Below are 16,804 nucleotides of genomic sequence, written 5' to 3' on the forward strand. Positions count from 1 at the left end.
GACTGTGTGCTGGGGGGGATGTGGAGAAACCAGAACTCTCATATACGGAAGAAAATGTAAAATGGAGCTGCCATGTTGGAAAAGTTTGGTAGTTTCTTACAAAGTTAAACAAAGGCCATATGATAGAATAATTAATTCCACTCCTAGATATCCACCCGGGAGAAATAAAAGCACATACCCACATAAAGACTTGTATGCAAATGCACCTAGCAGCCAAATGTCCATGACATGGTACACAGAGAAATGAAATATGGTATATCCATTCAGTAGAATATTACTCAGCAATTAAATGAACAAATCAATGACATACGGCCCAACCTAGATGAACCTCCAAAGCATACTGAGTGAAGGAAGCGAGAGACACAACAATACCTGTTGTATGGTTCCATGTGTATGAAATTTCTAGAAAAGGTAAAAGGATAGGTTGAAGTTGGGAGCTGGGATTTACTGCAAATGGGTACAAGAGAACACTCTGAGGTGATAGAAATGGTCTAAAACTGGACCGTGTGATGTTTGTACAAAAGCATAAATTTACTAAAAGTAACTGAACTGTACCTTACAATGGGTGAATTTTAGGGTCAGTAAATATAGGAGTTTGCTAGTGCAGCCATACAAAGCGCCACAGAATGGATGGCTTAAGTAAGTTCTGGAGGCTCGAAGTCCAAGATCAAGATGTGGAAGGGTGTGGTTCTTCTGAGGCCTCTCTCCTCCACTTGTGGATGGCCATCTTCTCTCTCTGTCTTCACATGGTCTTCCCTCTGTACCTGTCTTTGTTCCAACTGCCTCTTCTTAAAAGGGCACCAGTCATACAGGATTAGGTCTGACCCCAATGACCTCATTTTAACCTAATTACTTCTTTAAAGACCCTATCTGCAAACACAGCCACATTTTGAGGACTAGGGGTTAGAACTTCAACCAATGAATTTGGGGGAAGCACTGTTCAGCCCATTACAGTAAATGATAATTTAATAATGCTGTTTTAAGAAGTCAACCTCATGAGGGGTGCCTGGGTGGCTTAGTCAGCTCAGGTCATGATCTCACAGCTCATGAGTTCAAGCCCTACATTGGGGTCTGTGCTGACAGCTCAGAGCCTGGAGCCTGCTTCAGGTTCTGTGTCTCTCTCTTTCTCTGCCCCTCCCCTGCTCATGCTCTGTCTCTTTCTCCTTCAAAAATAAATAAATGTTGGGGCACCTGAGTGGCTCAGTTGGTTAAGCGTCCGACTTCAGCTCAGGTCATGATCTCACAGTTCATGAGTACGAGTCCCACGTCAGGCTCTGCGCTGACAGCCCGGAGCCTGGAGCCTGCTTTGGATTCTGTCTGTCTGTCTGTCTGTCTCTCTCTCTCTCTCTCTCTCTCTGCCCCTCCCCTACTCACACTGTCTCTCTCTCTCTCAAAAATAAATAAACATTAAAAAAATTAAAAAAAAATGTTAAAAACAAATTAGGGGTGCCTGGGTGGCTCACTCGGTTGAGTGTCCGACTTTGGCTCAGGACACGATCTTATGGTTCTCAAGCTCTGTCCCTTTCTTTCTCAAAAATAAATAAAAACATTAAAAAAATGTAAAAATAATAAACAAATAAATAAAAAGTCAACATCATGAAAAAAAGACTATATGTGGAGGTACAGTTCTGGACTAAAAGACATGTACCTCTACAATAGGAACCTATTTAAAAATTTTTTTTTTCAACGTTTTTTATTTATTTTTGGGACAGAGAGAGACAGAGCATGAATGGGGGAGGGGCAGAGAGAGAGGGAGACACAGAATCGGAAACAGGCTCCAGGCTCCGAGCCATCAGCCCAGAGCCTGACGCGGGGCTCGAACTCACGGACCGCGAGATCGTGACCTGGCTGAAGTCGGACGCTTAACCGACTGCGCCACCCAGGCGCCCCAAGGAACCTATTTTTAAAAATAAGTGTAAGACATTCTTTGAGTGAGTGGAGACATTTGACTAAGTGCTAGATACTAAGTGATATTATGGAAATGTTTTTTTCTCAGATATGAAAATGGGACGATAGTTATGAAGGAGAAGGTCCTTGTTCGCAGGGGCATATACACACAGGAGCATTTGGTGGCAAAGTGTCATGAGAGAGAGCAAATACAGCAAAAAAACAAATATTTATTGAATCTAGGTGGAGGGCATAAGGGCATTTATTCCCTTACTATTCTTTCAGCTTCTCTATACATTCGAAAAACTTGATAATAAAAAGTCAGAAGGATGGAATTAGCATTTAACACTGAGGAGGCAGAGAGTTCTCCAGACAGAAAAGATACCTCTCCCAAAATTTCCTTTTTTCCTTTCCTTCCTTGCTAATTGAAGTAGGAAATGTATCCTTCTATGAAGCTCACACCCAGTTATAGCTTTTTATAAGTGAGAAATGGTTAGTGTTTCTACGGTTCCTGCCACACAAAATCCAGAATAAAACATAACGTAGATTTTAGAAGTTTTAAAGTTTGGCATGCAAGAGGCTGAGACACACAGGTATAGCTCATTTAAACTAACAAATGACAACAGGGTACCTGTGTGGCTCAGTCGGTTAAGCACCTGACTCTGGATTCTGGCTCAGGTCATGAGCTCATGGTTTGTGGGAGCCCTGCACGGGCTCTGTGCTGACAGGGCAGAGCCTGCTTGGGATCCTCTCTCTCCCTCTCTCTCCGCCCCTTCCTTGCTCTTTCTCTCTCTCAAAATAATAAATAAACTTAAAAAAAAAAAAGAAAGCCGATGATGAGATCTTTTTTTTTTTTTAATGTTTATTTTTGAGAGAGAGAGAGAGAGAGACAGAGTGTGAGTGGGGAAAGGCAGAAAGAGGGGGGAAGGCAGAGAGAGAGAGGAAGACAGAATCTGAAGCAGGCTCCAGGCCCTGAGCTGTCAGCACGGAGCCCAACACAAGGCCCAAACCCATGAACTGTGAGATCATGACTTGCGTCAAAGTCGGACACTGAATTGACTGAGCCACCCAGGTGCCTCAAAGATCTTTTTTTTTTAATAGGAGTAGCAAAGCGGTGACCTATGGGCTGAATATGGCCAACAGATGTGTTTTATTTGGCTTGCATGGCATTTAACAATCAGGAGACTAACATCAAATACAGACTTCAGCTTTTTTTAGGGGAATCCAAAGGCCTGGCATAGTGGGGCTCAGACATGGCCATGGCGATTACAGTGGAGGGATGACTGCCCTGTGGTAGAGTATGGGCTTCATTCATTTCTGAACCTGCCAGACTCCCAAAGGAATTTGACATTAAGACAAAGAAAATGAGGAAATGCTGTCACTTTTGATGAGATCTGCTTTACCACCCTCCTCTGCTCTCTTTCCATGTGGCTAGTGAGAACATCATGCTGGGAGGAAGGTGAAATGGAAGGGGAGGGATTTGGAAATTAATGAGTGGTACTAGGCCGATTGTTTATACGCAGGGGGGAAAATGAATGCAGGGCTACAGCGTCACATACACACAGAAATCAATTCTAGGAGCACTGTGGCTGTCGATGTGAAAGGTAAAGCAATAAAGTGTATAGTGTACAACAGAAGATGCCTTTGTGACCTTGGGATGGGGAGCAACTTCTCAAACAAAAAAACCCCTGCATCAACCTCAAAGGAAAAAAGTGCTCAGCTGAGCTGCATTAACATAAAAAATTTTGTTCAAACCCACCATTACAGAATGAAAAGTCAAGTCACAGAGTCAGAAAATATATGTAACGTCTGTAACTGCCAAGGGGCACTTGTGCAAAATATAAAGAGAACTAGAAATCAACTTTTATTTTTTAAAATATTTTTTTTGACATTTATTTATTATTGAGAGACAGAGAGAGATAGAGCACTAGAAGGGGAGGGGCAGAGAGAAGGTGGGGAGACACAGAATCAGAAGCAGAATTCAGGCTCTGAGCTGTCAGCACAGAGCCCAGTGTGGGGCTTGAACTCACAAACTGCGAGATCCTGACCTGAGCCTAAGTCAGATGCTTACCTGACTGAGCCACCCAGGCGCCCATAGAAATCAACTTTTAAAAGACAACTGAATAGAAAGATGGGCAAGAGATTCACAAAAGGCATCCAAATGATCCATAAACACACAAAAAGGTGCCAGACCTTATTAGTAAAAAGGGCAATGCAAATACAAAACACAATCCACATCTACCAACAAGTGAATGGATAAAGATGTGGTATATATACATAACCGTGTATTATTCAGCCACGAGAGAAAGAAATCCTACCATCTGGACCAAATAAACCAGACAAAGAAATACTATATGATCTTGCTTACACGTGGAATCTAACAAAGCCGAACTCACAGAAATAGAGAGTAGAGTGGCGGTTACGGCGGCTGGCGAGCAGGGGAAGTGGGAGATGCTGGACGAAGGGCACAAGCTTCCAGTTGTAAGATGAGTAAGTTCTAGGAAACTGCTGAACGGCAATGGTGATGGCAGTTAATGATACTGCATTATATACTTGAAAGTTGCTAAGCGAGTGGATCCTAAAATACTCTCACCACAAAAAAGAAACTGTAATTATGTGATGTGATGGCCCTGTGGGCCAATGCTAAGGTGGTAACCATTTTGCAACGTGTAAGTGTATCACATCGGCCCACTGTGCACCTTACACTTGAACAATGTTATATGTCAATTACATCTCAATAAAGCTGGGGGAAAAACACCCCACAATGAGTAACTGCCACATACCTACCCAAACAGCTAACACTGAGGACACTCTCCATAGCTAGTGCTGGAGAGACGGCGGCTGCACCTGGAACGGTCACACGCTGTTGGTGGAGGCGTACATGAGCACTCTCCTTTGGGAAACTGCATCTGTCCACTACAGTTTCACGCCGGGGTCAGTGTCCGATGAAAGCGTATGCACATAGACACTAAAAGACAGTGACCGGGAGGGAACACAATGGGGCTTTCTGGCCTATTAATGGCCTGTGTCTTGACTTTGGTAACAGCTGAATAGATGGGTTCACTTTGTGATCATTCATCAAGCTCTACCCTTAAGCTTTGTGCACTTTTCTGCATGTAGGGTATACTCCAATAAAAGAGTTAAAATATTTGCCCGGATGTGAACAGGTGGGCGGGGTATGCCACATGTCAATAAAACCTTCCAAGGGTCTGCTAATCCAGTGACCTCAGGTTTACTTCAATTACCCCAAGCCTCATGAGAAAGTTTGAAAATCTCTATTCTAATGGGATCCTGTCACCAAAAAATAGAATACAAAAGCAAAGATATATTCAGTTCTAGTTCAGACACTCATTTTCAAAGAGAAATTGGACTGGGACTATTTTACGTATTGATATAAGGGATTAATAATACTGCTTTGACCTGTTAGAGAGATGGTAAGAGTGAATAATGGGGCAATGGCAGAGAAGAAGGGGATTCCTTCCTTCCGTCCTTCCATCCTCCTTCCCTCCCTCCTTCTCTCTCTTTTTCTTTCTTTCTTTCTTTTTCTTTCTTTCTTTCTTTCTTTCTTTCTTTCTTTCTTTCTTTCTTTCTTTCTTTCTTTCTTTCTTTCTTTTTCTTTCTTTCTTTCTCTCTCTCTCTCCTCTCTCTCTCTCCCCCCTTTCTCTTTCTTCTTCCTTCCTTCCCTCCCTCCCTCTCCTTCCTTCCCTCTCTCCCTCCCCTTCCTTCCTTCTTCCTTTCTTTCTTCCTTTCCTTTCCCTTCTTTCCCCCTCCCCTCCCCTTCCCTTCCCTTCTTCCTTCCTTGTAGGCTTCATGCCCAGCACAGAGCCCAGTGTGGGGCCTGAACTCACCACCCTGATATCAAGACTGAGATGAGGGGTGCATGGGTGGCTCAGTCGGTTAAGTGTCTGACTTTGGCTCAGGCCACGATCTCACGGTTCTTGTGTTCAAGCCCCGCATCTGGCTCTGTCTGTGCTGACAGCTTGGAGCCTGGAGACTGTTTCACATTCTGTGTCTCCTTCTCTCTCTGCCCCTCCCCTGTTTGCACTCTTTCTCTTGTTCTCTCAAAAATAAAACATCTTGGGGTGCCTGGGTGGCGCAGTCGGTTAAGCGTCCGACTTCAGCCAGGTCACGATCTCGCGGTCCGTGAGTTCGAGCCCCGCGTCGGGCTCTGGGCTGATGGCTCAGAGCCTGGAGCCTGTTTCCGATTCTGTGTCTCCCTCTCTCTCTGCCCCTCCCCCATTCATGCTCTGTCTCTCTCTGTCCCAAAAATAAATAAAAAAAAAACGTTGAAAAAAAAAATTAAAAAAAAAAAAAAAAAAAAAGACCTGAGCTGAAATCAAGAGTCAGTCAGATGTTTAGCCAACTGAGTCACCCAAGTGCCCTGAAATTTCTAAGTCATAAAATGAAAAATGCTTAGGGGCACCTGGGTGGCTACTTGGTTAAGCGTCCGACTTTGGCTCAGGTCATGATCTCACAGTTTGTGGGTTAGACTCTGTGTTGGGCTCTGTGATGACAGCTCAGAGCCTGGAGCCTGCTTCACATTCTGTCTCCCTCTTGCTCTGGCCCTTCCCTGCTCGTACTCTGTCTCCCTCTCTCAAAAATAAATAAAACATTAAAAAAAGAAAAGAAAAATGGTTATCTTTTAGTTTGTTCTTTTTTCTTTCTTTTTCCTTCCTTTTTTAAAGTTTATTTTTATTTATATTGAGAGAGCATGAGAGAGTGAGAGAGCCAATGGGGGAGGGGCAGAGAGGGAGACAGAATACCAAGCAGGCTCCATGCCATCAGTACAGAGCCCAGTGCAGGGCTTGGACCCATGAACTCTGAGATCATGACCTGAACCAAGATCAGGAGTCAGAAGCTTAACCAACTGACTGAGGCAGCCAGGTGCCCCTCTTCCTTCTAGATTTTAATTCACTTCTCTTTAAATGTTTTTAATTCTGCAGTATGTTTTAGTGTTAACAGAAACTGATGAGAACAATACAACAGATAGTAATCTGATAGATTCTTATATTTAAAAAATAACTTAGGGGTAATGCCAGTGCACTAGAATGTTGGCTATAGGGTAACAGATTCATGTGGTGTTATATACATTAATTCTTTTTTGAATTTTTAATTTTTTAATTTAATTTTTTTGTATACATAAAATATATACAAAACTGTTTCACAATAAACGAATTTGAAGTTTGTGAACTTCCTCCCTATAGAAAACACATACACACATGTACTATGAATTATCATATACAAAATAATTGGAAAATATACCACTAAACAGCCCATGGCTTAAAGAAGAACTCACAATGGAAATGACAAAATAATTAAAATGGAACAACAAGGATGATACCACATATTAGAACATGTGAAGTTCAGCTCAAGGTCATTCATAAACACAAATTTACAGTTTTAAATGCATTTTTAAAAACTAAAATTTAAAAACAAAAGCATCCCTATCAAAATAAATCAGCATTCTTCACAGAGCTAGGAACAAACAATCCTAAAATTTGTATGGAACCAGAAAAGACCCCGAATAGCCAAAGCAATCCTGCAAAAGAAAACCAAAGCTGAAGGCATTACAATCCTGGATTTCAAGCTGTATTACAAAGCTGTAATCATCAAGACAGTATGGTGCTGGCACAAAAACAGACACTCAGATCAGTGGAACAGAACAGAGAACCCAGAAATGGACCCACAAACGCATGGCCAACTAATCTTTGACAAAGCAGGAAAGAATATCCAATGGAATACAGTCTTTTTAGCAAATGGTGCTGGGAAAACTGGACAGCGACATGCAGAAGAATGAACCTGAACTGCTTTCTTACATCACACACAAAAATAAACTCCAAATGGATGAAAGACAGAAAGCCATCAAAATCCTTGAGGAGAAAGCAGGCAAAAGCCTCTTTGATCTTGGCAGCAGCGACTTCTTACTCAACATGTCTCCGAAGGCAAGGGAAACAAAAGCAAAAATGAACTATTGGGACCTCATCAAAGTAAAAAGCTTCTGCACAGAGACGAAAACAATCAGCAAAACTAAAAGGCAACTGATGGAATGGGTGAAGATATTTGCAAATGGCATATCAGATAAAGGGTTAGTCTCCAAAATCTATAAAGAACTTGTCAAACTCAACCCAAAAAGCAAATAATCCAGTGAAGAAATGGGCAAAAGACATGAATAGACACTTCTCCAAAGAAGACATCCAGATGACTAACAGACACATGAAAAAACGCTCGACGTCATTCATCATCAGGGAAATAGCAATCAAAACCACAATGAGATACCACCTCACACCTGTCAGAATGGCTAACATTAGCAACTCAGGCAACAACAGATGTTGGTGAGGATGCGGAGAAAGAGGATCTCTTTTGCACTGCTGGTGGGAATGCAAACTGGTGCAGCAACTCTGGAAAACAGTATGGAGGTTCTCAAAAAATTAAAAATAGAATTACCTTATGACCTAGCAATTGCACTACTAGGTATTTATCCAAGGGATACAGGTATGCTGCTTCAAAGGGGCACATCCACCCCAATGTTTATAGCAGTTCTACTGACAATACCCAAAGTATGGAAAGACCCCAAATGTCCACTGACGGATGAATGGATAAAGGAGATGTGGTATATATATACAATGGAGTATTATGTAGCAATCAAAAAGAATGAAATCTTGCCATTTGCAACTACGTGGATAGAACTAGAGGGTAATATGCTAAGCAAAATTAGTCAGAGAAAGACAAATATCATATGATTTCACTCATATGAGGACTTTAAGATACAAAACAGATGAACATAGGAGAAGGGAAGCAAAAATAATATAAAAACAAGGAGGGGACAAAACATAAGAGACTCTTAAATACAGAGAACAAACTGAGGGTTGCTGGAGGGGCTATGGGTGGGGGGATGGGCTAAATGGATAAGGGGCATTAAGGAAGACACTTGTTGGGATGAGCACTGGGTGTTACACGTAGGGGATGAATCACTGGAACCTGTTCCTGAAATCATTATTGCACTATATGCTAACTAACTTGGATGTAAATCAATCAATCAATCAATCAAACAATCAATAAAAATGAAAGCAGTTAACCCCTCAACTCAAAAAGCTAGAAAAGGAACCAACAGAGTAAATCTAGAGAATGGAGAAGAAAAAAAAAAACAAGAGCAGAGGTCAATGAAAAGGTAATGGAATCAATAAAATAGGTCTCCAGCAAAACTGATCTGGGAAACAATGAGAAAAAAGCACATCTGATCAATGTTAGGAACACGGAGGGAACGTAAGAGGTACAGCGAGGAGCTCTTGGCCCCAGGACTGGGTCACTGGCAGCCTACAACTGGCTTCCCTTATATCAGGCGTCCACCCTCGCTTAGTTAGTGTCTTCCCCTCTCCTCTGAGGAACAGCTGAGGGCTGCGTCTCTGGGTGGAGGGGAGTGGGAATGTACTCTTGTTTAGACAGAGGAGAAAGCCAACATGACTGTCACGTGTTTCACATGCTGTGCGATAATGGTCCACACACCATTGGCTGTTGAGTGGGTCAGAACTCCCCCTGGGCTTGAATTATCATTTGCTTCATTTACTTCACTTTTCTCTTTGACATACCCCCTCCCTTATCCTCTTTCATAGATAGCTTTCTTTTTCTCTTTTGCCTCCCCCTTTATTGAGGTATATAGCTTACACTCAGCAGAAAGTACAAATCTCAAGGAAACAGCCTGGTGAATTTTAACAAACATATACAGAAGAGTAACTGCTACCAGATCAAGGTGCAAAACATTTCCAGTCCCCCGTAGCTCGCTCTTTCCTCCCTGCTCACGTCTCTGTATCTTTGCTGTTCCTTGTACCCTAAATACTTTTCCTCCAAGTAAGCATATGGCTCATTCTTTAGCTCCTATGAGTCTCTGCTTAAATGTCAACTTCTCGGTGAGGCCTGATCACTCTATTTGAAATTATAACACCCCTCATATCCTCTATCTTCCTTCCCTATTCTATTTCTTCCCTTATCCCTTCTAATGGATTATATGATGTGTATATGTATGTATATATATGCATGCATACATATACATATATGCACAAATATATACATGTAAGTAGAGTCCACTGCCTCCCCTCCCCAGTGCAATGTAAATTCTGTAAGGGCAGAGATTTTGACTATTTTGACACTTCTGTGCCACAATACCTATATGTCTGGCACATAATGAGTATTCGGCAATCACTTGTTGAATGAAGAGTTTAGTTATTGAGGCTGTGACAAGACAATCTGGTCTACAGCTCTCTAAAACCCCAAATGAAGATAATTCCTACACTGGCATTCTAACTGAGGTGTAACTCCCCATTTCTTGAGTCTCCTTAAGTCTCTGTTCATTATGCCTCAAGATCTAGCAGAAAGAAATGAGGCACCAGGATGCTACAAGAAACACCTCTCAGACGGGATGTGCACCTGGTTGCTGCAAGCTTGTCAACAAGGAATAGGATCTCTCCACCCAGCATGTAAAGCTGTGGTTTGGAGGGATAAAGCAGTCACTTAACCGATCTCTGGGGAGCCCCTGGGAGCCGCTGCATGTGCCCATTAGAGTTAAGTGCCTGGGGCATTTAGGTGCTACTGCTTTATACAAGGTCAATGGGTTAGGAGATGCAGAGATAGTAAATTGGTTGAGTACTTTTTACGGTGCATTAGGAAAGCAACAAATATTGGTCCCATATTGCGGGCTGGAAGCAGTTAAGGAAACACATTCTGCTAAAAAGCACTGATGAAGACCAGATTTAGAAACTGATTAGACACATAGCCAAACTACAGCATCACCTAAACTCTTACCGCAATGGGCATCCATGAGCATGATTTAGTTTTTGTTTGATGAAGACTGGGATCCGGAGATTGGAACAGGTGTAGGTGGGAGGAGTCCAAGGGTGCCTGAGGAAGCTGACTGTTTGAAGCACTTCTCTCCTATTGACCCACCCCAGCATGCTCTGTGACCAGGGCCCAAAGATGACTTCGGCCTAAGGTCAGTAGTCAAAGATTGTAGGGGGAAGGGATCAATTATGCCCCAAATGAACTGTAGTAATTATCCATGCTATCCCAGGAAAAGTCAGGGAAGACGATGCATGGATTAACAAGTGCTTAACAAGGAACTACGGTAGCAATGTGGATCATACGGAATTGGTTGCTATGGGAAGGCCTCATCTGGAGCCTGTGTGCAATATGTTACTGCAGGATGACACTCGGATGGTTTGTTGGGTTGGCTGATTTAGATCTAAGCCTAGTGCTGGCCCATGCCATCTGGCAAGGACGGCGACTGTTAGTAAGAAGACACACAGAGAGAAGTAGAGCCTGAGAGGATGGCAGGAACGCAGACTCTCCCAGCACTCGTGCTGCTCAGGGGGCTACAGGATAACACAGCCCCTTAGAGCTTCTTTCAACACCGAATGGTAGCATTTCCTTAGCTTTCGCCAGATTCTTCTCCCTGACTACCATGTGTATCCTCATTAAAAACATTACTCAAGACAGTATATGGTCCCAATCTGTTTCTTGGGGGCAGAAAAGCTTAACTGAGACAGGAAAGGAGCCTATGAAAAAGAAACGAGAGGCATGAGAATGAGAAGGGTGTGGGCCCCTCAGCTATCTGTTCTTAGCGATTACTCTGACTTCTGAGAACTTTCCAACTGGATTCTGAAACAGTGTTCCTATAGTTCTTATCTTTCTTAGAATAACTCATAACCGATGGTACTGAAGGGAAACTAGAGCTCTTTCAATGCATTACAAGAGAGGTGAGCAAATGGAAGCCCATTGAGAGATTTCCTTCTACTCCATTTCCTTCAGCGATTCTTTGCTGACCATTTAGCTGTGAATGTTCTCGAGTCACCTGCCCCCTTTCTCTCTCTAGACTCATAATTTCAGCCTCCAATTATACATGGATCCACTCTCGAATTTTTATCTTGAGTGCTGAATTCTTTCCTCCTCTATATTGGATTTCCAATTATCTGTGGAATGTATACCTTCCAGGTTTCACCACTGCCTTGAAACACAACATGGTTAAAACTGAGATCATCTTCTTCCTTCCCTTCCCAGTTTCTTCACTACTCTTATCATTGTTTAAAGGTTCCTTGTCTTAAACTCTGTTTAATTTCAAAATATTCTGATCATACAGAAAGTTTAAAGAAAAAAGCCACAAAGACTCATGTTTTCATGATCAACACTTAATAGTTTGCCATAATTGTTTCAGACTGAAAGAACATTTTTATAGATCCAGTTGGAAGTCCTCTGTCCCCTTCAACCTGGCACCCTCTAAGACATAGCCGCTACTCCAAAGTTAGTTCTTCCCAAAGCAGACCCCGAGACAAAGGCTGGGAAACATACAGAAGTGATTTGGGAGGGGCAGGGACGCTGGCAAGGGAGTGGGGAGATGGTTTAGGGAGAGAAAGGCAGCCAACAGGGCCTTGTTAAACCAGCTACCACTGTGGGCTGCAGGCAAAGGGGGTTCTGACAGCCTGATGGGGGACTTTTGACAAGGACATTGACTGTTGGAGTCAGGAAGGTGTGCCCAGAAATGATCAGGGGGTGCAGTGGGATACAGGCAGAGGACTGATAGCATCCGTGACAGTGTGCACCCATTCTACTGACATTGTTTTACCTTTACTGCAATTGTTAAACGCCGTTAATTTTTATATTATATATTGTTTACAACACTGACAACGATGCTGATGATGAAGGGGAACAGTGACACACAAGTCACCATGAAAAAGGATGGCAGTTTGGCAAAATAACTTCGGTTCAAAGAGTTGCGTAGCTATTTATTGAACTTGTATCAAGTGCTCTGATTGATCTCCCTTTAATAGAAAGTAAAGAAATAAAACACAGGCCACAATTTTTTTTTTGTTTGTTTCCACACTTTCATTTGACTTTGACAAAATCTGATTTTCTCCCATATCCTCCTTCGTCTCCTACTCTAAGACTGCAGTTATTAGGCTTAAACTGTGATTGATACATGAGATTACAAGCGCTTGCTAAGAAGACAATATGAAATCAAGAATGTCCTAGAATATTATTTTCTTCTTAGCTGCAATCCATTAGCCTTTTTATTGAAAGGGAGAAAGATGCATGTGTGTGTATTGGGTTGGGGGCAGGGAGTGTAATGGACACAAATTTCAACCCCATAATCAACCCTGCAGTGACGTCCCAGATCATTTAGCAAACCCAGGAATAGTTTCCCTTCTGTGGTCCCTCACAACCAACAGGACTCTTGATTTAACAACATAAAACTACAAAACAGTATGTTTCCTATTCCCTTTTGCAGATACCAAAAGGATTTAAAATAATCTTTAAATAATACTCCTCATGGATTCTATTATTGGACAAACACAGACCTCTCTCCTTAGGAACTAGCAGACAGACAAAAACCACCTGACTCTCAAAAGGATCTGGTAGTCAGGAGGATCTTTCTGAAGAATCAGAACCAACAGCCACTTGTAAAGCAGACCACATACAGCAGGAGAAAAATTAAAAAAAAAATCTTATATTGAGATTCGGGGAGATATCCACCAAATTTCATATTTCAAATGAGAAATGATTATAGAACTTGAAAACCCCATGGAGAACAGCTGAGTGAGTTTAGATCAGAGGGAAAATATATTGGTGAAAAGAACTTTTGGGAACAGCACACATTTTACCTCTGAAAGAGAGGTAATGGTTTCATAAAGTAATTCTCTACTGTTTTTCTACCTGATTCCATCTCCCTATAAAAACAAACCTCTTGAAAATATATAAGAAAATACATTATGTGTCACAACATTTAAGCAGTACGTAAGATTAGGAATACAGAAAGATCACACAGAATGCAGAACACTTACACTTGGCTTTTTAAAATGCTTCATTAATTTATTGGTAACTTCAGATCCTTCTTTTTCTTCTTCTTCTTTTTTTTTTTTAAATAGGCTCCACACCCAACGTGGGGCTTGAACTCATGACCCCAAGATCAAAAGTCACATGCTCCAGCCAGGCACTCTTAGATCCTTCTTATGGAAAATTGTGCATTTGTACAAAACATAAGATTGGCATACAATTTCAGGAATTCATGGGCTCCCTAAAGCCCCAAAGGTTGTAGTGATTAATTACTGACCCAGTTGGGGTCCAGGAATACCAGGTAAAGAATCCCTTATTCAGAAAGGAGCAGAAAACACTTACATTATAGAGCGGAATTGTCTTCATCACCTTGTACTGTTTAGTGGGGTCCATCTTATATAGGTGACGGTCAGTGACAAAAATTGCTCGGTCTTCCACCTTACTAAATCGATTCACCTGTAAGAAAACAAACCAATAAACTATAATATCTCACCCAGAATGAAATCAAATTATCTGCAGGAAAACCTCTAGGGGCAGCAGTGGCTGGTGGTAGAGACACATTCTCGAACAGATATGTACCATGCAAGGCCCGTTCTCCTGGATGAACAGAGATCTAGAAGGAGTAGTGGTTTCCGGGTTTGTAGAATTTTACAATTTAAATTTCACAATTTTACAGTTTAACAGGGAAAACAAGAAAAACCCGGAAGAATTATGGGACTAAAAACATGTGACCCGGACACTATTAAAAAAATGAAAAGACGACCCAGAGGATAGGAGAAAATGTTTTGCAAATCACATTTCTGATAAGGGGCTTGTATCTCTAAAGGAACAGAACGTATATTGAACTTAGAATATGTAACTCAATAATAAAAAGACAAAAAAACGGGTAAAGGATTGGAGCAGACATTTCTCCAGAGAAGACAGACAAGTGGCCAAGAAAGCACAGGAAAAGATGCATGACATCATTAGCCGCCAGAGAAATGTCAATCAGAACCACGATGAGATACCACCTTCACACCCACTAGAATGACAATAATAAAAAAGACAGGTAATAACAAATATTGGCCAGGATGTGGAGAACTGGAACCTTCATCACTTCTGGTGGGAATGTAAAATGATGCAGTTGCTTTGGAAAACAGTCCAGCAGTTCCTCAAATAGTTAAATATAGAGTTAGCATATGACCCAGAAATTCTACTCCTAGGTATATACACAAGGGAATTGAAAACATAGCCACACAAAAACTTGTGCATGAATGTGCACAGCAGCAGTAATCATGACAGTGAAAAAGAAGAAACAACCTAAATGTCCATCAACTGATGAACGGATAATAAAATAGGATATATCCGCACAATGGAATATAACGTGTCAGTAAAAAGAAGTAAGTATTGATACACGCTGTAACATGGATGAACCTTAAAAAGATCATGCTAAGTAAAGGAAGCCAGTAACAGAAGACCACATATTGTGTGATCCCATTTATATGTAATGTCCAGAATAAGCAAATCTGTAGAAACAGAAAGTAGATCATTGGTTGCCTCAGCTGGGGGAGATGGAAAGTTTGCAGGGCTGACAGCTAAGGAGTTATGAAAACTGTGGTAATGGAAATACAACTCTGTGAACACAGTAAAAGCCAATGAATTGTATACTTTAAAATGGTGAACGGTATGGTATGTGAATTATATCTCAATAAAGCTATAAAAAACATAACCCCTATTTGAAACAATGCATTCTGCCCTTTTCCTAATGCAATGGATAGGTGTATTTTAGATGAAATGTCCTTAAGTATAACGAGTATGTCACTAAATCTACATGTTCAAAAATGGACAGTGCCTTCTACAGGCAATGGTACAAATGCCTCATAATTACTACCGTCCGTAACAAGAGTGGGCCGCGTGGAAGGGCAGTAAATGCCCCACAAGGAAAGGATTCAAGCAGAATCAAAGTGAATGCCTGATGTGGATGTGGTAGGGGGATTCCTGCTTTGAATACAAAGACTAGAGTCTCCAAGGTCTCCTGACACTCAGATTCTGATTCCTTTACCTGACTTTCAAGAGTTTTTCCTTTTTTCAAAAAAAATTTTTTTTAATGTTTATTTTTGAGAGAGAGAGAGGGAGACAGAGACAGAGTGTGAGTGGGGGAAGGGCAGAGAGAGAAAGAGAAGGAGATGCAAAATCCGAAGCAGGCTCCAGGCTCTGAGCTGTCATCACAGAGGCAAGGCTCAGACCCATGAGCTGTGAGATCATGACATGAGCTGATGTTGGATGCTCAACCAACTGAGCCACCCAGGAGCCCTAAGAGTTTTTCTATCTGCCACTTTTCTTTTTATTTATTTATTTTATCTTAAAGATTTTAGTATTCTTATTTTTGGGGAGTCTCTACACCCCACGTGGGGCTCAAACTCACAACCCTGAAACCAAAAGAGTCACATGCGCTACCGACTGAGCCAGACAGACACCCCCCGTTCTCCTTTTTAAACTTTATTTCTGGAAGGGCTCTGCTCCTGACAGGTTTCTTCATGTTACTCTCTCTCTTAAATGTTTGTGATTTTCCACTCTCCCCTTTTTTATCTATATATATTTTAAGATATTGCTCAAGTTCTCATTCCGTTACAAAGCCTCTAAAATTCCTAAAGTAAAAAATGATCACTCTTTCCTTGGAACTTCTATCACACAGTTGTAGAATGAATATATAGGATGCATGTAGAGTTAAGAGTGAAACCAAAAATTAACATCGCAACTAAAGGCACAGGGTTTTTCTAATAAAGCAGGATACTTGAGAATACAACGAGCTATTGGCCAAAGCGTTTTTGCTCACGTAAAACACCAGATCCTGTCCCAAACCCTTTTTTCTGAAAGAAAGAAAGGAAGGTTTGCTGATGCTTATAAATTCCAAGACAATAAAGTTAAATCTATCCTTAGTCTCTATCTTCTTATTGTGAAATTTAGTTACTATCTACACTTCTCTACTAAAAGGGCAAAAGTTTTCATTTAATAATTGTAAAGTTTTAATAATTTCAAAGACACTTGTAATTTCTAGACCATGGATGCTTGTTATGAAAAAAATATACTTGTTAAAATAGTTGTGCAGAACACTGTGTTT

General features: G+C 41.4%; 1 protein-coding gene across 3 annotated transcripts in view; it reads right to left on the reverse strand.

Annotated features, from left to right (window-relative positions):
- Nucleotides 1-16,804, reverse strand: part of MYO1D (myosin ID) — a 362,829-nt gene that overhangs the window by 129,353 nt on the left and 216,672 nt on the right. For all 3 annotated transcript variants that reach the window (XM_023244611.2, XM_019817507.3, XM_045044201.1), the window contains exon 20: nucleotides 14,047-14,160. In XM_023244611.2, coding sequence (XP_023100379.1) covers nucleotides 14,047-14,160 — 114 coding nt within the window. The remainder of the gene's footprint in view (nucleotides 1-14,046; nucleotides 14,161-16,804) is intronic.

The sequence above is a fragment of the Felis catus genome, chromosome E1 (genome assembly GCF_018350175.1).
Source record: "Felis catus isolate Fca126 chromosome E1, F.catus_Fca126_mat1.0, whole genome shotgun sequence".
NCBI lineage: Eukaryota > Metazoa > Chordata > Mammalia > Carnivora > Felidae > Felis > Felis catus.